Here is a 23,240-nt window from a genome sequence, read left to right on the forward strand (position 1 = left end):
TGCCCTCCAACAACACAAAGACGAAGAAAATGAGAAAAATGGATTTTGAATTTTGATTTTGTTTTTATTTTTTTCCACTTCGTTACAAGACATATAATGCTCATGAAAATCAGCACTATTTTTGTAACTGATTCTACATAAATACAAAAATAGTAAAACAAGTTTAATGTTTCAATCTGATTTTTCAAATTGAATATTGTACATAAACTATGCCATGTTTCTTCATTTACTATGAGAGCTTATTTCTCTTACTTGATTCAATTTTGTGTGAATAAATTCTACCTTTTGATCTTGAGAAAAATTCGATAATAATTAGAGAGTTTGATCAATAGAGTGCTTTTAATTTATCAGAAGAAAAAAAAGTATTAATTGTAAGAACCCATATTGATGAGTGCACATTTCCTTTTTTCCCTCTTGTACATACAAGACAAACAATTATCACGAAAAATATGTATAAGTGATCAATATCACAAAATAAACACAAGTCACTTCATAACTAATTTAACATTTATACAAAACAGTTTGGTAATCGTAAGAATCCATTTTTTCCTCTTGAAATTATTGCAGAAAGCAAGGGAAAAAAACAGAGTCATAAAATTATTACTTTTAAAATTTTTGATAATAATTAGAGAATATATAGCGATACCCTCCAACAACACAATGAAGAAGAATTTTTTTTTTTATATAAATTGGAAGAACTAATTTTTTTTTCCACCTTGTTACAAAACAAATAATTCTCGCGAAAATGAGCACTTATTTGTAACTGATTTTACATAAATACAAAAAAAAAAAGCTTAATGTTTCAATCTGATTTTTTTTCAAATTGATTGTATATATAAATTACACCACGTTTCTTCATTTACCACGTGTGTTTATTTTATTTTTATTTAATTCAATCACTCTTTGATCCTCAGATTTTGATAATAATTAAAAAGTTTGACCAATAAAGAATTTTTAATTTGCACGAAGAAAATAACAAAAAAAGTATTAATTGTAATCTCATTGACTCTTTGATTAGTATCGTTTTCCTTATTTTTCTGCTTTAATCTTTCAAAATTTTGAGGTTTGTAATCTCATTGAAAATTTCTATTCAACCGATTTCACTCGTGGCATGGTTGTTGGTTGCCAGAACTTGTCTGGATGCAAAGAATTTATATATATTCCTATTTCCTCGTCGGTGGGAGAATTTGGCCAGACGTTGTTGCTGAAGAAATGAGGAACAAGTGGGAATTTTAGGGCTTTAGTTGAGAGGGTGCTTTGAAAATTAAAATAAAATATAAGAGATATAAAAATGATTTTCATGATCAACGAAAATGACTTTAAGCCCTCCAAAAAAAAAAGTTAGGATTTTCAATGGAATTCTCCATCTCCGCGTTGAGATTACTGTTAGGGAATAGTATGTTTAGCAGTCAGAGACCTGAAAGGTTTACATTGTAGTGACATTTTACGTTCTTACTTAAAGTGCACTGTTATAAATCAGACCTGTTGAGTAGTTTCATATTTGGATATTTTAGTGGCTTTAGACATGTTTATTTAAGTACTTTCTATAAATTTTCATCAAAGCCTCAAATTCTATTTTGGCTTGTGGATACATATTCTGCTAGATTTTCAATGTATCACAAGCCTAGATCATGGCCTTCTTGGTCACTCATCAAACTGTTTATATAAATCCTAGTTTAATACAAAGATTTTTGTCACTAAAGAAATAAAAGAACATGCACAAGTCCAAACATACAACCTTTGTTAATTAATTACACAATTAAAACATACTAATCGAGATAAAATAGTCGAAATTTTAATTTACATAATTAATTTCGTACTAATAATATTTTATATATTTGGAAGTATTATAACAGTATGGATATGGATGGGTTGAATTTTGACCCGTAGTTGCTCGACCCGACTTGCCACTACCAGATACTGATATGGAGATCTCTAGTGATATGCAATGAGCTCAGAAGAACTTACATGGCAGAAAGCAAAAAACGAGTCATGAAATTAATGATTTTGCAAATTTCGATGCCTTTCAACAACCCAAAGAAGAAAACAAGAAAAAAGGTATCAATTAGAAGACCAGATTTTGAGTTCCCATTTGTTTTTTTCTTCTTGTTAAAGACAAAAATGATCACGAAAATCAGTTCACTTTGTAACTGATTTGGCATAAAAATACAAAAAACAGTAAACAAGTTTAGCATTTGTTCTTCTCAATCATGCAGAGTGTTATCTCTCAATCCCGGTATTCAAATTGTTTGTATATAAACCAAAACCATGTTTTGTTCATTGTACATTTCATTTCTCTTCAAATTCAATTCGGTGTCTTTTGATTCTCCGACGATAATGGATTTTTCACACACCCAACCGGACTATTCTTTTGCTTTCGATGACAAAAATTACTCTAATAGGGTATTGACGATTGAGATCATACCGGAGAAGGAAGGTTGCAGTGTTGATGATTCGGCGGAGCTCAAAACAAGCGTTGATTTGGCCCGGAAACGTAAGCGTACCACATAACAAATCAACACAAGAGGAAATGGTTTGCTTTTCTTAATTTTAATTTAGGGTTTATTTACATAATTTTTGGTGTTAGGACAGAAAAAAATAATCATGAAATGGTTGATTAGTGGTTTAATATCAAAAGATCATTTTTTCCCCATAGATTTTACTTTTAAAAAGAATAGATATCGAGAAAGAAAACGATTAGATCTCCGATTCTGCATTAGAGTTTGACATCTTTTTGCCTTGGATTGTTTTCATGAATGAAGAAAGCAACAACTGATTGTAACAGATAGGGTTTAACACCTTTTAATCCATAGATTTTTGGTTTCTGTACATATATATCTGGAAGTGGTTTTTTCACTTGGGAATTTCTTTTTGGTTAAATATAGCTGAATTCAACTATTTTAGAGTTGAATTGTAGTAGTTGTTATGTTGAAGACGGTTTATGGATTTAGGGCTTTTTCCCCCTTGAGTGGGATGTGGTTGCATTTTCTTTACAAATATAACTGCTGCAATTTTCATCTTCAATTTGGAATTTTCTTTTTTTGAAACTAAGTAATGAGATGTAACTTGAAATGATTATTTGGGAGTTCTGCTCTATTAATTACTTGACTTTTCCTACTCATTCCATTCTGTATGCTTATCTTTTTCACTTGTCAGATGCTGATGACAAATGAGAAGAAGAAGCTACAGCAATGCCTGAGGAATCGCCTTCAGGCATTGTGAGGACCAAAAATCACCCTCTTCGCTGAGAACTATACATATTAGTTCTCTCATATTGGCAGCCAAGAGTCCATTTTTTTAAAAGGTGAGTAGTCAATGTAATACTTTTTGCCTTCAATGGACATTCCCTATTGCTTTCTTTATTTTAACATCTATTTGTTTCTTCTTAGTTGTTCTCAAATGGCATGGAAGTGTCGGAGCAACGGCACGTTACTGTACAAATCCATGAGTCGGGTAAGTACTAATTTTGACTGGTACTATCTTGTGTGAAAGATTCAGTTCATTCCACCACATTTCTTTCCTAATTGAAAATTGTAGTTTTGTACGAATGTACTTCAAGTTTTTCAACAGCATTTCTTTCCTGATTGAATCAAGGGAATAAAACCAATGTCAATGCATGTCTGTCTGTAGGGTACTATGGGCATTGTCACACAGATCCCCCACCTCCCCCCCCCCCCACACACCACCACACATGCTGTTAATACAATTGACACCTCCAAGACTGTGGTATCCATGCCAAAGTTGGAAACGTGTAGGCACAACACTGAGAAAATGATTATGGAAGAAGAAAAGAAAGGTTCTTCTTCATGAATGACTTTGCATTTACAAATCTCTCTTCTTCTTCTTTTTGCGGATAAGTTTATATTCACAAATCTCTTTTGAGTTTTAATAACTCACCTAAATTAGATAAAGATTGCAGCAATGGCACTTCATACTCCTCCTCAAGTTAGGGTTAAACAATGCAATTTGACATGAATTATCTCGTATAATGTTTGCAAGTTTAGTAGCATTCTCCATATACATATTTTCAAGATCTCCTGCCCATCTCTTTGTTTGTCTTCCTTTTCCGATTTAGGAAAAATCATCTACAAATATTTTCTTCTGTTCTTAGTTGACAAGAAATTAACTTTTGCCTTTCTCAACTTTATTGAGCAGAAGAAGCCGCCTTCATGGACCTCTTGAAGTTTATGTATTGTAATACTTTATCAACTACAACATCTACTGGTCTTCTTCATGTGCTGATGGCTGCTGACAAATTTGAGGTTGTGTCATGCATGAGATACTGCAGCAACGTAGTACAGACTCTACACATGACAACTGAATCAGCAGTGCTCTATTTGGATCTTCTTTCCAAAATATCAATGGCTGATGCAGTTCAGCCGTTAACAGATGCTGCAAAACTATTTCTTGTTCTACGTTTTACGGACATAACCAAGTGAGTAGCTCTATGTATACATTATTCTCTCTGGTTTGGTTGAGTTTGATAGGGAAGCTGGTTAAGTTTTTGATTATTTTCCCTTTGTTTCATTAATACAAGATTAAGAATTGACCTATCATAATGACCTCAGCCTTAAACACTCCAGACACTTTACATGAGCCTCTTAACCATCTATACTGCTAATAGAGTATGAATGATTTGCATTTCCATATCAGACTACTTTAATCAATTGTTTCTCATTGGGAAATTTTCACATTATGTTTTTATTTATTTGACTCACATTTAATGAATAACTTTTTCATTAACTGCTATTGTTGAGTGCAATTCACATGCATGCGAACTATGCTAGTTTGAGAAAAAAGGTATCTTCATATCATTCTTTTTTGTCAAATTCTTCAGGTTCCAAGAAGAGGCATTGAGTTTGCCTCTTTCGGGAATTAAGGTTGTTCTGTCCAGTGATGATCTTCAGAGTGCTTCAGAGGATGCTGTCTATGACTTGATGTTGAAGTGGGCACGTAAGCATTACTCAAAGCTTGAGGAACGGTGGGAAGTATGGACCTCACATCTTTGTAACCTCGTTCGATTTCCATTTCATGACATGCATGAAGCTGAAGAAAATCATGACGTCCAATGACTTTGGTACAGACCTTGCTAAAAAGCTGGTCTTTTAGGCTCTTTTTTTACAAGGCCGAAGCACCTTATCGTCAGCGTGCAATTGCTGCCACGGTGGGAAATTCTTTCCACCATCGTTATGTGGAGAAGGCATACAAATACAGACCTGTTAAAGTTCTCGAGTTCGAACGCCTCATCAGCAGTGTGTTGTTTACCTAGATTTGAAAAGAGACGAGTGTGCTACCCCCTTTCCTGCTGGAAAAGTTTCTTCACAGGGTTTCTATTTGGGTGGACGAGAGTTTTTCCTCTCTGCTCATTGCCACATGGATCAACAAGGTGCATTCCATTGCTTGGGGTTGTTTCTGGGAATGCAAGAGGAGGAGTCTGAACCAGTTTTAGTTGATCACGAGTTTGCAGTTCGTATGGGTCCAGGCAATGAATATGTGAGCAAGCACGAGGGAAACTACACCTTGACTAGCGGCATGGTTGTTGGCTGCAGAAACCTCTGTGGCGTAGCTTGGACCCCTTTTCTGGATGTAGATAGTTTGTACTTCGTCGATGGAATTCTCCATCTTCGTGCTGACTGCTGAGCTTACTATCAGAGAGTAGAGTGGGCTAGAGTTTTGTAGGTTATAATGCTTTTTGCCTGTTGCCATATTTACACTGTTGTAAATTAGTGAAATCAGACTTGTTGAGTAGTTTCATAATTTGATCTTAATATATTGACTTTGATCATGTTGATTCCAGTGGCTTTGTTTCAACCATTTTTAATCAGATCTTCCCCTTCTTCTCCCTCAAATTGTATTCATCCCTAATTCCATAACTCTGATTCCCCTATTAGACAAACAGAATTAAAATAAATTTCTATATTCACCACAGAAAAAAAATAAAAAATTACGTCAGATTTGCCCCAGAACAACACTGAAATTGTAGTAGATTGATTACACTAAAACAACACCAGAATTGCATCCGAATAGCACCAAAACAGCACCAGAATTGCACCAGAATTGCACCAAAATTTTAATTCAGTATTTTAAAATTTGATTTTAATATTTTTTGATACGATAAATCGATAACCATAGTTTGTTTGAGTTCAACATACTTATATTCATATAATACAGAACTTCGATAATAATTAGACAGTTGGAGCAATACAGAGCCTTTTGCACTATGCCTTTCAACAACCCAAAGAAGAAAACAAGAAAAAAGGTATCAATAGGAAGACCAGAATTTGAGTTTCTATTTGTATTTTTCTTCTTGTGAAAGACAACAATTGTCACGAAAATCAGTTCACTTTGTAACTTATTTGGAATAAATACAAAAAACAGTAAACAAGTTCAGCGTTTGTTCTTCTCAAAAAAAAAAAAACAGATTTGATATATAAACCAAAACCATGTTTCGTTCATTTTACATTTCGTTTCTCTTCAAATTTCTCTGATTTTATTCAATTCTGTGTGGAAAAATGGATTTTTCACATACCTCTAATCTGTTGTTGGCTGCCCAACCGGACTATGCTTTTGCTTTTAATGACAAAAATTATCCCATCTGACTTTGGATTCGCATTACACGATATCAACTATTCATATATGTGTATATATATAGATGAACACGTACGTTGCAAGTATATACATATTAATTCATATAAACAATATTAAAATATGTAAATAAGTAATTGAAAAATTGAAAGGAAGAAATTATGTTGTTCGGACTCTTTAAAAATATTGATAGGTGAGTGTATAATCCTTCAAATAAAAAATAGTACATTTTTGAAGGATCTAATAAGAATGTGGCTATACTTTTAGAGTGTTCAAGCAATATTGGGAAAAAGTACGGTTGAAATGGATGAATAATAACCAAAAAAATATTGACAAACAAATAGACATGGAAAATACATAATTACTAAAAAAAACCTTAGAAATTATGTAATACTAGTATATATCTTGATAAAAGGACAATGTGGATGCTTCTAATCCTATACCATGTTATGTCACGATCCAAATTTCATATCATGTATTGTCTACTTTGGGTCTAGGACTTTGCAAATTTTTCTTCCGAAGTATGCCACATCAAGCCTGAAAAATGGGTGTACCATATGAATTTCAATTATGCTTTATAAAACTCTTCATTTGTATCTCTCAATCCGATGTAAGATTCGTTTAAGATGTCATGTGCACCTCATATTCAGAAATTTATCAGCCTAAAAGTTGTCAATCCTACTTGACACGCCCTCTATTAGAGGCGTCACATATTAGTTTTCCGATTCTTGAAATTTTGTGTTTAATAGATTCCTGAATTTAATTTTCTGGTGATAATGTTAATTTGAAATGAACTTGGAGACGACCACATGGTTAATTCTCCAAAATGTATTTGATATGATGAAGTCATTTAAAATATTTTTTTCAATATATGATTGGCGATTAAAATTTTGTAAACACTGTACTACTAATTCTAATAATAGAATGAGAAAATAGTGTTTTACTAAAAGTTTTAATTGTAACAAAGTATAAATTAAAAGTTCACAATAAAGCCTACAAGGCTGTAATATTTTCCAAAACATAGATGATCAAGATTCAAGAGTAATAAATGTAAAAAACCATACAAAACTAGAGATAAGATTACAAAATGTTTTCACATTTAGCTAGGGCTCATATGGCATATTATTGAAAATTTTGTTCGGTATTTTTTATTTTTTGTTTTTATTAATTCGCTATTTTCAAATTTAATATTTATATTTTGCAATATGATAAATCGATAAACATAGTTTGTTCGATTCAATATGTTCATACTAATTCTCGAACACATGCGTTGCACGTGTATCCCATGCTAAATAGTATAAATATTTTAAAATTTCAAGAATTTGAACTAAATTTTTTTAGCCCAATAAAAATATATTTTTTTATAATAAAAAATTAAATTAAAGAAATCTAATAGAGAAACAAGGAACACACCAAAAAAAAGAGAAGAAAAAAATATTTAAATAATAATAATAATAATAAATCAAGATGAAAGATTATAAAATTGAGCCCATTGAATTTCGCTATTTATAGCCAACAAAGAATAGTATGAACGAGTATTTATTTTGTCTTATCAGAAAAGTCACAACTTTTGAGAAAAGTTACAACTCTTCATAAAAGTCATAATTTTTCAAAAAAATCACAACCCTTCAAAAAAATCGCAATTCATCAACGTAAAAAGGTATCTGCTTTTAGTATAATATAAATAAATATAAATATATATATATATAGAAGATATACTAAATGGGGTGTTTTGGGTAGGAGACTTATAATAATTTAATATTTAAGTTAGGGATATTATAGTAATTAAATATTGAAGTTACTTGTGTTTAAAAATAAAAGAAACTCTCTATTTATAGCCAACAAAAGATAATATAAACATATGCTTAATGAGTCTTATCAGAAAAATCACCGCTTATCAAAAAAATCACAATCATTCAATGTCTAAATGTCTACTTTTAATATAATACAAATAAATCAAAATATATTTATAACAGGAGATAGTATAATAATTTAATATTCAAATCAGCAAATTTATGCTTTTAAGATAAAAAATAAAATGAAGAATTATAACTTTGATTTTTTGTACGAACGTTCCGATTATATGTAGAAATATTGAAAGAAAAGTACAGTCAAAGTTCCAATCTACATAATTAATTTCGTACTAATAATATTTTATATATTTGTAAGTATTATAATAATATATATGAGTGGGTTGAATTTTGATCCGTATTTTCTAGACCCGACCCTGCCACATGCCACTACCACTAAGCTGGCGTGAGATACGATATGCAATGAGCTCCGAAGAACTTCCATGGCAGAAAGCAAAAAATGAGTCATGAAATTAATGATTTTGCAAATTTCGATGCCTTTCAACAACCCAAAGAAGAAAACAAGAAAAAAGGTATCAATAGAAGACCAGATTTTGAGTTCCCATTTGTTTTTTCTTCTTGTAAAAGACAAACATGGTCACGAAAATCAGTTCACTTTGTAACTGATTTGGAATAAATACAAAAAACGGTAAACAAGTTTAGCGTTTGTTCTTCTAAAAAAAAACCAGATTTGAAATCATCCACAGTGTTATATCTCAATCCCGGTATTCAAATTGTTTGTATATAAATCAAAACCATGTTTCTTTCATTGTACATTTCGTTTCTCTTCAAATTCAATTCTGTCTTTTGATTCTCCGACGACAATGGATTTTTCACATACCCAACCGGACTATTCTTTTGCTTTTGATGACAAAAATTACTCTGATAGGGTATTGACGATTGAGATCTTACCGGAGGTGGATGGTTGCAGTGTTGATGATTCGGCGGAGCTCAAAACAAGCGTTGATTTGGCCCGGAGACGTAAGCGTACCACAGAACAAATCAACACAAGAGGAAATGGTTTGCTTTTCTTAATTTTAGTTTAGGGTTTATTTACATCATTTTTGGTGGTAGAAGAGGAAAAAAATCATGAAATAGTTGCTTTTTTTGAATGCTTGATTAGTGGTTTAATATTTTAAAATCTTTCATTACAAAAGAAGATCATTTTTCCCCATAGATTTTTGCTTTTAAAAAGAAGAGATATGGAGAAAGAAACCGATTAGCTCTCCGATTCTGCATTAGAGTTCAACATCTTTTTGCCTTGGTTTGTTTTCATGAAAGAAGAAAACAACAACTGATTTTACCACAGATTTTTTGTTATAGGAAAGAAGAAACCAAGAACATAAATTGGACTGTTTTTCAACTTCTCTGTTAAGGTTAATCACCTACATTTTTAATAGATAGGGTTTAACATCTTTTAATCCAAAGATTTTTGGTTTCTATACATATATATCTAGAAGCGGGTTTTTTCACTTGGGAATTTCTTTTTGGTTAATGGATGAAAGCGATGTAAAGGATTCATATAGCTGAATTCAACTAGTTTAGAGTTGAATTATAGGAGTAGTTGTTATGCGAAAGACTGTTTATGGATTTAGGGCTTTTTTACCCCTTGTGTGGGATGTGGTTGCATTTTCTTTACAAATATAACTGCTGTAATTTTCATCTTCAATTAAGAATTCTCCTTTTTTGTTAATAAATAAAGGTAAGAATGGATGAGCATTTGAATTCGTTCTGTATATGGTTACGTTTGATGTTGAAACTAAGTAATGAGATTAACTTGAAATGATTATTTGGGAGTTCTGCACTTTTAATTACTTGACTTTTCCTACTTATTCCATTCTGTATGCTTATCTTTTTCACTTGTCAGATGCTGATGGCAAACGAGAAGAAGAAGCTACAGCAATGCCTGAGGAATTGCCTTCTGGCATTGTGAGGACCAAAAATCACCCTCTTCACGTGAGAACTATACATATTAGTTCTCTCATATTGGCAGCCAAGAGTCCATTTTTTAAAAAGGTGAGTAGTCAATATAATACTTTTTGCCTTCAATGGACATTCCCTATTGCTTTTTTGATAAAAACAATTATTTGTTTCTTCTTAGTTGTTCTCAAATGGCGCGGAGGTGTCGGAGCAACGGCGTGTTACTGTACAAATCCATGAGTCAGGTAAGTACTAATTTTGACTAGTACTATCTTGTGTGAAAGATTCAGTTCATTCCACCACATTTCTTTCCTAATTGAAAATTGCAGTTTTGTACGAATGAACTTCAAGTTTTTCAACAGCATTTCTTTCCTGATTGAATCAAGGGATAAAACCAATGTCAATGCATGTCTGTCTGTAGGGCATTGTCACACAGATCCCCCCCCCCCCCACACACACACCACCACACACGTTGTTAATACAATTGACACCTACAAGGCTGTGGTATCCATGCCAAAGTTGGAAACGTGTAGGCACAACACAGAGAAAATGATTATGGAAGAAGAAAAGAAAGGTCCTTCTTCATGAATGACTTTGCATTTACAAATCTCTCTTCTTCTTCTTTTTGCGGATAAGTTTATATTCACAAATCTCTTTTGAGTTTTAATGACTCACCTAAATTAGATAAAGATTGCAGCAATGGCACTTCATACTCCTCCTCAAGTTAGGGTTAAACAATGCAATTTGACATGGATTATCTCGTATAATGTTTGCAAGTTTAGTAGCATTCTCCATACACATATTTTCAAGATCTCCTGCCCATCTCTTTGTTTGTCTTCCTTTTCCGATTTAGGAAAAATCATCTACAAATATTTTCTTCTGTTGTTAGTTGACAAGAAATTAACTCTTGCCTTTCTCAACTTTATTGAGCAGAAGAAGCCGCCTTCATAGACCTCTTGAAGTTTATGTATTGTAATACTTTATCAACTACAACATCTACTGGTCTTCTTGATGTGCTGATGGCTGGTGACAAATTTGAGGTTGTGTCATGCATGAGATACTGCAGCAATGTACTACAGACTCTACACATGACGACTGAATTAGCAGTGCTCTATTTGGATCTTCCTTCCAAAATATCAATGGCTGATGCAGTTCAGCCGTTAACAGATGCTGCAAAACTGTTTCTTGTTCTACGTTTTAGGGACATAACCAGGTGAGTAGCTCTATGTATACATTATTCTCTCTGGTTTGGTTGAGTTTGATAGGGAAGCTGGTTAAGTTTTTGATTATATTTTTCCTCTCAGTATCACGAGAAATTTCTTCATTTCATTGTGTTGATTACCACATGAGTGAATATTTATTGCCCAACGCTTCCTCTAAACATTCGCCCACATCAGTGAATATTTTTTCTCCTTTTGTTTCATTAGTACCAGATTAAGAATTGACCTATCATAATGACCTCAGCCTTGAACTCTCCGGACACTTTACATGAGCCTCTTAACCATCTATACTGCTAATAGAGTATGAATGATTTGCATTTCCATATCAGACTACTTTAATCAATTGTTTCTCTTTGGGAAATTTTCACATTATTTTTCTTTAATTTGAGGGTGATCTATTTATTTATTTGACTCACATTTAATGAATGACTTTTTCACTAACTGCTATTGTTGAGTACAATTCACATGCATGCGAACTATGCTAGTTTGAGAAAAAAGGTATCTTCATATCATTCTTTTTCGTTGAATCCTTCAGGTTCCAAGAAGAGGCATTGAGTTTGCCTCTTTCGGGAATTAAGGTTGTTCTGTCCAGTGATGATCTTCAGAGTGCTTCAGAGGATGCTGTCTATGACTTTGCGTTGAAGTGGGCTCGTAAGCATTACTCAAAGCTTGAGGAACGACGGAAAGTATGGACCTCACATCTTTGTAACCTCATTCGATTTCCATTCATGACATGCATGAAGTTGAAGAAAATCATGACGTCCAATGACTTTGGTACAGAGCTTGCTAAAAAGCTTGTCTTAGAGGCTCTTTTTTACAAGGCCGAAGCACCATATCAGCAGCGTGCAATTGCTGCCACGGTGGGAGATGCTGTCCGCCATCGTTATGTGGAGAGGGCATACAAATTCAGACCTGTTAAAACTCTCGAGTTTGAAACGCCTCATCAGCAGTGTGTTGTTTACCTAGATTTGAAAAGAGATGAGTGTGCTATCCTCTTTCCTGCTGGAAAAGTTTATTCAGAGGGTTTCCATTTGGGTGGACGAGAGTTTTTCCTGTCAGCTCACTGTAACATGGATCTACAAGGTGCATTCCATTGCTTGGGGTTGTTTCTGGGAATGCAAGGGGAGTCTGAGCCAGTTGCAGTTGATCACGAGTTTTCAGTTCGTATGGGTCCAGACAATGAATATGTGAGCAAGCACAAGGGAAACTACACCTTGACTAGTGGTGTAGTTGTTGGCTGCAGGAACCTCTGTGGTGTAGCTTGGACCCCTTTTCTGGATGTAGATAGTTTGTACTTCGTCGATGGAATTCTCCATCTTCGTGCTGAGCTTACTATCAGAGAGTAGAGTGAGCTAGAGTTTTGTAGGTTATAATGCTTTTTGCCTGTTGTCAGATTTGTTGAGTAGATTCATAAATTGATCTTAATATATTGACTTTGATCATGTTGATTCCAGTGGCTTTGTTTCCACCACTGTTAACCAGATCTTCCCCTTCTTCTCCCTCAAATAGTATTCATCCTTAATTCTAAAAAGAGTAATCAAAATTACGTCAGATTTGCAACAGAACAACTCTAAAATTGTAGTAGAAACACACCAAAACAACACCAGAATTGCACCCGAAAAGCACTAAAACAGCACCAGAATTGCACCATAATTTTAATTTTGATTTCAACATTTTGCGGTACAATCAATCGATAACCATAGTTTGTTTCTTATATTCATATAATAGAGAGCTTCGATAGTATTTAGACAGTTGGAGTATTTTGCACGATGCTTTTCAACAACCCCAAAGAAGAAGACAAGAAAAAAGGTATCAATAGGAAGACCAGAATTTGAGTTCCTATTTGTATTTTCCTTTTTGTGAAAGACAAAAAATTGTCGCGAAAATCAGTTCACTTTGTAACTGATTTGGAATAAATACAAAAAAGAGTAAACAAGTTTAGCGTTTGTTCTTCTCAATTATCCACAGTGTTATCTCTCAATCCCGGTATTCAATTGTTTGTATATAAACCAAAATCATGTTTCGTTCATTGTACATTTCATTTCTCTGACTTGATTCCTTCTGTGTGGAGAAATGGATTTTTCACATACCTCTAATCTCTTGTATATGCTTTCGCTTTTAATGACAAAAATTATCCCATCTCACTTTTCATTCGCGTTCGATGATAACTGTTCTCATATATATATGAACACGTACGTCGCACGCAGTGGCGAAGTCAGAATATTAAATAAGAGGGTTCAAAATTTGAATAAGAAGACACACGAGTTAGTCAAAGTGCGTTCGACATCTATTTTATATACATAAAAAAATATTTTAACCAAGTATAAATGGTATAATTTTCCGCTGAAGGGGATTTGCATGAACCCCACCGGTTGCACGTATATCCATATTAATTCGTATAAACTTTTTAAATTGATATAAATAATATTAAAATATGTAAATAAGTAATTGAAAAATTGGAAGAAAGAAGTTATGTTGCTCAGACTCTTTAAAAATATTGATAGGTGCGTGTATAATCCTTCACATTAAAAATAGGAGAATTTTTGCATATAACTACTCAAAAATACCTTAATTATGCTCTATAGTTATAATTTGCTAATTACAATTCGTAGCTATAGTTATAGCAACATTTGTATAATTCGCACATAATTTTTATATGTTTATATAATTCGCTATACAATTCACAGTATAGTATACTTTAATTGTATCAAGAATGAAGAGACAGTACTTCAGCGAAATTGCTTGATACCATCAGATTATATTATATACTTTCATCGTATCAAATGTGCGAGATAGTTAAAAACAAGGAGTATGAAAGTAATGAGGTATCCAATGATAAATAGTTTCCTTTTTTGGGGTATAACAATAATTATTCCTATTAAAAATTACATATAAAAAATAGATTATATTAGATGCAATATTTTTTTACCCTATATTTATGAGTCTTTAAAATATTATAAAAATAATGATATGATAGTTGAAGGAAAATGGTGAAAAGAAGTTTTGTCTAAAACAAAAAATTTTACACAAATGTTGCACGAATTATACAATCGTATATAAATATTGCGCAAATTATACAAACGCTACTATAACTATAGCTACGAATTATAATTAGCAAACTATAACAATGAAGCATAATTAAAATATTTTTAATTGGCTATATGCGAAAATTTCCCTACCGTTAATTAGTGTCATGAGTTTGTTGAATTCGTTAACTAAAAAACGATTTAATAAAAACTATCAGATAGCTTAAATTCAAATTTTATATTTATATTAAAAATTTATTTAACATATAAAAATAATCTATTTCAAATCCAATAAGTATAAAGAATTTATAGTTCAGAATTCATAAATTAAATTTTCTTCTATCAATACATTTTTGGAAAATAGAACAAAACGTTTTTTAGATTGAAAGTTTAAGCAGTATCTCATATTCATACTAAAAGGCCGTTTGAATTGGCTTATAAGCTGCTTATAAGTTGTTTTTAATTTTTTTTGAGTGTTTGGCTGGCCAACTTATAGTCATTTTGTGCTTAAAATAAGCCTCAATAAATAGTTGGGTTTATTTGGATGAACTTATTTTAAGCAGTTTATAAATTAAAAACAACTTATAAGTCAAAAAAAAGTTGGCTTGTACCTACTTTTTTTTAACTTATAAATAGTTTTCAACTTATAAGCTGCTTATTTTTCAATCCAAACAGGCTATAAGTCATCAGTATAAAATGAAAGATATTATTACGTTAATATAAAAAAATAGAATAATAATAACTTTATATAACAAGTTAAATTAGCGTATATAAATTTATAATAACTTGATATAACAAGCTAAATTGCACTAATAGTAAAATCTTACTTACATATATAATTTAAATCATAGGTATATTACATTATTACAAGGATTTATTAAATCGTAACAACTTTGATGTATAGTAAGTACTAAGTATTAATTAGTAACCCGGTAAAAAATATATCAAACCATATAAGCGCAAATTAAATACATATTACTTAAATTCTTATTCATGAATTCCATATTGGCTACTCATATTGAATTAATTTGTATGTCAACATTTTGAGAACGTGACCAATATTCATTAACAAGCTGCCCAAATAATGAATTTTGATTATTCATAAGTTTCATTGGCTTATCATATTCTACCAGCTTCCCTGTAAAATAAAATAAAAAATGTTTGTGTATTAAAGATTGATAATAATATTTAATTGGTGATTGAAACGACGATATAAAGTTAAGAGTTAAATATAATTGTGACGAAAAACAACTTTCATAAGAAAAGTAGTGAGGGAAGTGATTTTCCCGCATTTGTTGGAAAATATTTTTTTCGAGAATCAAACACTAGAAAATGATTTTATATTTTCTATAAAACTTTTTTTTTGAAAAATAAGTAGAAAATATTTTTCTTCTTACCAAAAATACCGTTAATGAAATTAGTAATTATTTAGTTGAATCTCACCATCACTTATAGCAAGAACCATAGTGCAATCCATGACTGTTGGGATTCTGTGAGCTACTGTTATCACTGTGCAATCTTCAAATTCTGTCCTTATTGTTTTTTGAATTGTTGAATCTGTTGCATTGTCAATTGATGCTGTTGCTTCATCAAGAACAAATATTTTTCTTCTTTTCAATAATGCTCTTCCAAGACAAAATAATTGTCTTTGCCCCATGCTCCAATTTGATCCATCTTGTGACACTATATAGTACTATTGATTGTTAGCATAATTTTACTATGTTACTCGAAATCTCTAAAAAAAATGTTGTTGCACTTGTGTCAGGAGGATCTGACACGTACACAGTGACACTTTTGAAGAGTTCGAATAGAGGATTCAAATTTATCATCATGCTTTATATGATGTTTGTTTGATTACCTGAGGAGTCTAATCTTCCTTCTTTCTGTTGAACGACATCTCGAAGTTGACATTTCCTCAAAACCTTGCACACATGATGATAACCAAAATAAGTGTTTGAAACTGATTTTATAAACAAACAGTTATTCATTTGGATAAAAGTGTTAGAACATGAAAATAAAAAGTTGATGTATTTGGTAGAAAGTGTAGATAACAACGCCTTTTACATGGAAAAAGGATAAACAACAGAAATGGAATGGAGGGTTTTGAAAGAGTATTTCGGAGATTACTAACCACTTTTCGTGTTTACCACACGCGTAGATAAGTGAAAAAGTACTTATGAGTTGGTAGTCGCAGCAGAATGAAAGATGCTGTGCTACAGAATGATAAATTTTGACAATGGTTATAAGGAAATGTTACCTCCCATATCTCTTGATCAGTGTGCTCTGACAATGGATCAAGATTGTATCTAACAGTCCCGCTGAAAAGTGTTGGATCTTGTGGAATGATTGATAAAGAAGATCGAAGATCATGAATTCCGATTGTTGAAATGTTTAGGCCATCTATGATGATCATTCCTTCTGTTGGCTCTACCAAGCGAAACAAGACACTAATAAGAGTTGTTTTGCCACTACCTGTCCTGCCAACAATTCCAACTTTATATCCACCTTCAATTATGCAGCTAATGCCTTGTAGAACTAGTGGAGCGTTCGATTGATATCTAACCTGGAATATAAATCGCTTGTGATATTTGTTCTACGATCGATGAATAAATTAAGATCGATAATTAAGGAGCTAGGATACTAACCTTTAAATCAACAATCTCCACTTTACCAGTGGAAGGCCAAGAGGGATCAGGTCTATTTCCTTGGATAATTTCAGGGCATTCGCTAGGAATATGCATGTATTGCTCTAGTCTTTCTACTGAAATGATGGAATTTTCTAGCATGCATTGGTTTTGGACTGAAGAAACTAGGAATATGTTTAAGGAAAGAGCGTACGATAGAGCCATGCCAATGTAGCCTGAAAATCAAATGCTAAAGTTTTAGTATATGAACCGAACATCATTTTGTTCTAGTTTAGCTGCATAATGTAATGAATTTCATTACCTGAGTCAGAATCTTCGAAGGGAAGTAAAACCATGGCTAAGGCTGAGGACGAGAGAACTATGGCGCAGAGCATTTCCAGACGTTGGATCAACCATTCGGTTGCTGAAAAGCTGTGGAAAAATGCAATTGCATTTCTATCAACAAGGTGCAAATATTCTGTGCAAAAACGATCCTCCTCCTCGAAAGCTCTGATGGTCATTGCTCCCTCTATGGCTTCAGCAAGATGGCTAGCAACTTCTGACTTTGTTGTGCCATCAATTCTCATGAGTTCCTTTGCTGAAGCAAAATAGAATCTCTATGCAGAACAAGAAAACAGTGGACTAAAAACTTGAGCAGGCAGTCGATATAAGGACTAGTAACGAATCATGAGTAGTTAATATGCTCGCCTGTAAAATCACTGTCATATAAATCGTCGGTATAATGACAATCAAGATTGGCCAGGTGAGAGAAGCCAATATTCCTAAGCTGAAGTATGTGGTCAAAGTTGAGGACACGGCCTGACTGAATCGAAATGACATGTCAAGATCCAAAACACTGAGGTCTGAAGAGAACTGCAAAAAAAAAGACTATGTTAGTTCCATATATAGTCTCAAGCATTGTTGTCATAGGATAGCTTAGGTTGTCATTTCTTACCCGACTAAGTATTCTTCCGAGTGGGGTTGAGTCGTAGAATGACATTGGTGCTCGGAATATAGATGTTAGTAACTTAGCAAAAAAAGATTTTGAAGACTTGAGGCCTAAATCAATCACTACATAGGACCTAAAGAACAATGTTACTGACATACCAAAACCTATGGATGAGTATATTAGGATGAGATTCAATTTGCTGGTTCTTGAACTCTGTAAATCAGCAGCTAACAAAAGATTTTGTCCAAGCTGGCCAACCATATATAGGAGGTGTGAAAATATAGCCATAAGGAGGTAAAAAAGGCCATTGCTTTCGCCAAGATATTGTTTATACGGCTTAAGACCGGTGTATCCTATTTCTCGTTCTTCGTGTTTGATCAACTGCTCACCAACAGGTGTTCTTAGCTGTTCTTCTGCACATAATGGACGAATATTCTCTATGGAGCTTTTGGTCCTTTTTTGTGGAGAACACCCTCCACTACACTCACTTTTTGTTGCCTCACCATGTGCATAAATGAGGTTTTGAAACTCTTCACAAGAAATAAGCAACTGATCAAAGGAATCTGACTGTATGATGTTTCCTTCAGACATTAGCTAACGACAAAATAGAACTCTGTTAGATCCCACATATGCATAAAAACTGTTGAAAAAAGTCCGGCACACAAGCTCATCGAAATGAAGTGGAAGTTTGAATGTATTAATTACAGGATTATGATGCATAGTAAGTGAGATTAAGCTATGCAGAATAGATTACTAACCAATATTGAATCAAATGTAGGAAGGAAATCTACTTGATGAGTCACAAGCCAGACTGTCTTTCCAGAAAGAGCTCCCATGACATATTCCTGATCATATGAGATTCCAAGTTAGCTATTTGCAAAGTGCTTTTTTGATCTTTAGTTTGTCAAGATAAGTGTTCTTACATTAAACAGACAGGTTGAGGTATGTGCATCAACTGCACTAAATGGATCGTCCAATAGATATATGTCTGCATCTTGATACAGTGCACGTGCCAGCTGAACTCGCTGCTTCTGTCCGCCACTGAGGTTAACACCTCTTTCTCCAATAATCGTTTGGTCACCAAAAGGAAGCATTTCAATGTCCTTGACAAGAGAACATATTTCAAGTACTTCTTGGTATTTGATCTGATCCATGGTGGAACCAAAAAGAATGTTCTCCCTTATTGTTCCTGTCTGAATCCATGCATTCTGAGAAACGTATGCCACCGTTCCATGAACTTGAACCTGAAAATTGAGAAGCCAATGAAACAGGTTTAACATTTGCTGATATCCCAGTATTATAGAAAAAAAAATGACAGTTAAAGTAGAATGAGAAGTCGACATAAAACTTACCAAACCATCAACGTACGGAACCTCTCCGAGGATTGCAGCTAAAAGAGTTGATTTACCAGAACCAACCTCTCCACAGATAGCTAACTTTTGACCTTGTTTGACTTGAAGGTTTATACTTTTCAAAGCAGGATTATGTGAACTTGCATCCCATGATATCCGATTGGACTTGATGATTATAGAATGCTCAAGTTCCTTCCCCTGGTACTTCTGCTCAATACGTCTGTTTTGCAACTCAGGAGCCTCAAGAAATTCCACAATTCGAGATAAAGAGACTTTTGCTTCTATGAATACTCCAAGAATATCAGGAACTGACCTAATAGGTTCCTGAACAATGCGTAAAGTGGCAAGGAATGTGAAGACATTAGTGGTATTAAGAGGGACTTTGAGTAAGTAGCAAGACCAAAAAGTAACCGCGGATACTATGATTGGCGTTGACCAAAACAAAACCAGGTAATAGCCTTTCTGCATCTGCACTACTGATAACCATCGGTATTCTTCTTCTCTTAGCTTTTCAATTGCATTCTTAAAATGTTTCTCCCACGCGTACAACTTCAACACTTTCATACTAGTAATGGCTTCCGTTATGGCCCTTAGCATTCTGTCTTGTGCAACCATAAGCTCTGTCAAGTACTTGTGCTGTGATTTGGCAACCGGAGAATTTCCTAGCACACTTGCTACAACTAATAGTAGAGCTGGTACGGTAGCCAGTCCCACAGCATAATACATTATGACTAATGCAATGCATATCTGAACGCCCGTTGTCCATATTTGATGAAACCAATATGGAAATTCACCAACTTTAAAGGTATCAACCGTAGCATAGTTTATTATCTCACCAGGTGAATGAGTGTTCTTAGCAGTGTTTGAAAGGCGGAGTTGCTTATCGTATATAGCTGCAGTTAACAAGGATTTAACTTGAAGGCCGATTAATCTAGTCCTGAAAAACCATTGCCTCTCTGCTAATGATTCTATGCATTTAGCAATAAGGATTCCCCCAGCCAGCACATAACCTTCATATTTGAAAGCTCCATTTCCTTTGGCAACTTCAATGAAGGCATAAAGAAACAAGGGCCCTATTGACACAGTCACCGTCTTAATCAGTGCGAACAATCCAGATACCACAATGACTTTCCATTGACAGCAGACTATCGCTGAAAATACAGAAGGCCGAGCATATGAAGTTTTTTGCTTTCTTTTATTTACTTGCTCCTTAAACGACGAGTACAACGTCCCAGCTTGATCCTCCAGCCTCAACTCTGGAATGTCCTCATCATTGAGAGTTTTATCCTTGCCCTTCTTCAGTAAATCATTCAACCAGCAAAATGACATTCTGCTAAATATTCCAGCTTTGGCAAATGGCGTTGTATTCTCTTTCGATTCAACTTTACCAGAGACATTATTGGCTTCTTCTCCCAGAAGAGTTTCACAAGTGCTTAATTTCCTTTGGCCTTTGGACACGGAAATGATCATTAGAATCGCTCCTAGTAGTGGTAACACATCCAAGACCGATTTTGTGTACACTACATTCTCTAGGATTACTTGCCATACGGATGAAATGCAAAGAAATGCTGCTAGTAAGCTTGCAAGAAAAACACACAGCTTCCCCGGTGAAGAAGTATACTGCTTCTTGTAAATGGGAAGTAAACTTAGAAGCAACCACGTGAGCCCTTGTGACAACGGAACTAGCCATTGAAATAGAGGTAGAACAGTTTGTTCCGTGATGACTTTCTGCAAAACTTTCCATGTCCCAAAACTCAAGTATACTAATGCTAAACCGCCATTGAAAATGTAGGAAAAACTTGACAAGATAAAATTGCCTTGGAACTCAGAGGACGACACACTCTTTCTTGATGAGAACTTGGTAGAAAAGAGGAAAACAAGAATCATTAGAAGCAGGATATTTGTAAAAATGACCAATATGTGACTGGTGCATGAAAATGGATCAAGAAAAGTTGAACTGCAACTCTCTCCAGCCTTCTGAGAACATTCATACTTCCCACAAAAAACCAGCCAGACATCCATGATTATATGTCCCTGATAAACTAAAGCTAATTAAAAGGGGTGTTGGGGGGAAGGGGAGGGATTATCAGATTCTTGACTTTGTATCCACTAATGTGTAACAACAATCAGGTAAGAGTATCAAAAGAAGAAAGAAACAGGAAATGTTCATTGGATTTTCATAACGACGACAACTATTACTACTATGCCCTCAATCTCAAGCAAGTGGAGTCGACGGCTATATGAATCCTCACAAACCATGTCACTCCATTTAAGCCCATTTCAGTACAGTATTGTGCAATTTTTCATGTTCAGAATCAAGAAATTTTTCCGGAAACAATCATTATCAAGAATCAGTAAGTTCAGAAGTAAAATCACTTTTTGATTGCGAGATGGCAACAGCTGAAGGTGAAAATCATTACTCTTTCAAAGCTGGTGCCTTCTAAAAGACATGATACATAGATAGACACTTTTAACTTGCCCTCAGCTGACAACTAAACACTCCAATTTTGAGTATGCACACCTAGACACCTCAACTCATCTCCATTGTGTCAATTGAACACTCCAACTTTCAAAATAATCATCTAGACACCTCCAAATTTATGTGTCACGTCAGGTTGGGGTGTCCACGAGATACATTAGAGACAAATTGGAGTATTTAGTTGCGAGTTGACATGTCTATATGTTCACTCTCAAAATTCGAATGTTTACTTGTCAGCTGAGTCCAAGTTTGAATGTCTATTTAGAATGTACAAAGAAAGCATCTTAAAATGTACGAGACATCTAAAAATCCAATAAAGACCATCTACTTTAATCAAATAAGATCCTACTTTCAGATAAAAAAAAAGATAAAAGAGAAAGCATCTCATAAACAAGCATTTCCACTTTTTTGAAGATCTTTTGCTTCATAGTCAACACTGATTAGTAGAAAAGCACAATCATCTTTTCCTTTTCTTCTTTTTTTCTTTTTCCAGAAACCTACAGATGGTTTCTACTAATAACAGCCATTTCCAAACAGTACTCCTATGTGTTTTTGCTTTTGATCACCATTTCTCTGCCTAGACCTTCAGTTACGGATTCAACAGAACTCAATAGCTTTAGTCCGAACTCTATATTATCTTAACATATTCATCAAATATATACAAAACACTAATTTAGAACTCAATAACTTAGAAAGGACTAGAATCGCAAACTCATAAACTTCAAATCCTAACTCCATTTCTAGTCATTGAAGTTGTAAGGACTAGAATCTTAAAGCACTAAATTTGAACTCAAAAGTGAACAAAACTAGCAGAAGTTTTGGAATATACCTTTCTTGTTTTGTTAATTTCAGCTCCAAGAACAATCTTTTATTTGGTCCCCTCAATCAACTTCAATGAATTTTTCCAGCAGATGATAGCAGCTTGTGTGTGCACACTATAAAATAGCTCCAGCATTTAAAATTGACATATAACTAAATAAAAACATAACAAATCCATTACTTGTTTTTTGTTCAATCTTTCAAGATAGTGATTCATTTGGACAAATCTTGAATCTTGAGACAATACCATATTTGTACACTTAAAACAACTACATAAAGTTGTACCACTTTGAACTTGAGTACTAATATTATTTTCTGGAAACTGGTACAATATGGCAAAATTTAAAAAGTGTACATTTGGGAAGTTTCATTACTATGATTGTTAATTTTTCCCCACAAATTTCAACCACTACAAC

The 23,240-nt window shown here is 33.7% G+C and overlaps 1 protein-coding gene and 2 pseudogenes across 2 annotated transcripts; 2 read left to right on the forward strand and 1 right to left on the reverse strand.

Moving 5' to 3' along the window:
* Positions 1-3,389: 3,389 nt before the first annotated feature.
* LOC129890122 (BTB/POZ domain-containing protein POB1-like) lies at positions 3,390-5,785 on the forward strand (annotated as a pseudogene).
* A 3,003-nt stretch (positions 5,786-8,788) lies between these two features.
* On the forward strand, positions 8,789-13,053 carry LOC129890124 (BTB/POZ domain-containing protein POB1-like). The gene is made up of 6 exons (XM_055965666.1): positions 8,789-8,968; positions 9,325-9,455; positions 10,303-10,451; positions 10,537-10,600; positions 11,289-11,568; positions 12,111-13,053. The coding sequence occupies exons 3-6, from the start codon at positions 10,338-10,340 to the stop codon at positions 12,919-12,921; spliced, it is 1,269 nt and encodes a 422-aa protein (XP_055821641.1). The 5' UTR covers positions 8,789-8,968; positions 9,325-9,455; positions 10,303-10,337; the 3' UTR covers positions 12,922-13,053.
* Positions 13,054-15,535: 2,482 nt separating this feature from the next.
* On the reverse strand, positions 15,536-23,169 carry LOC129890125 (ABC transporter C family member 10-like; annotated as a pseudogene). The gene is made up of 12 exons (XR_008766986.1): positions 22,835-23,169; positions 19,527-21,560; positions 19,098-19,418; positions 18,933-19,019; positions 18,181-18,768; positions 17,934-18,098; positions 17,548-17,842; positions 17,247-17,461; positions 16,859-17,164; positions 16,460-16,523; positions 16,045-16,284; positions 15,536-15,739 (listed from the first exon to the last, which is right to left on the reverse strand). The product of XR_008766986.1 is annotated as an ABC transporter C family member 10-like (transcript).
* Positions 23,170-23,240: the final 71 nt, after the last annotated feature.

The sequence above is a fragment of the Solanum dulcamara genome, chromosome 5 (genome assembly GCF_947179165.1).
Source record: "Solanum dulcamara chromosome 5, daSolDulc1.2, whole genome shotgun sequence".
Lineage (NCBI taxonomy): Eukaryota > Viridiplantae > Streptophyta > Magnoliopsida > Solanales > Solanaceae > Solanum > Solanum dulcamara.

Coding starts and splice junctions, on each gene's coding strand:
- LOC129890124 (XM_055965666.1), top strand. CDS start 10,338: ATGCCTGAGGAATTGCCTTCTGGCATTGTGAGGACCAAAAATCACCCT. Junction 10,452..10,536: donor AGAGTCCATTTTTTAAAAAG/GTGAGTAGTCAA, acceptor GTTTCTTCTTAG/TTGTTCTCAAATGGCGCGGA. Junction 10,601..11,288: donor TGTACAAATCCATGAGTCAG/GTAAGTACTAAT, acceptor TTTATTGAGCAG/AAGAAGCCGCCTTCATAGAC.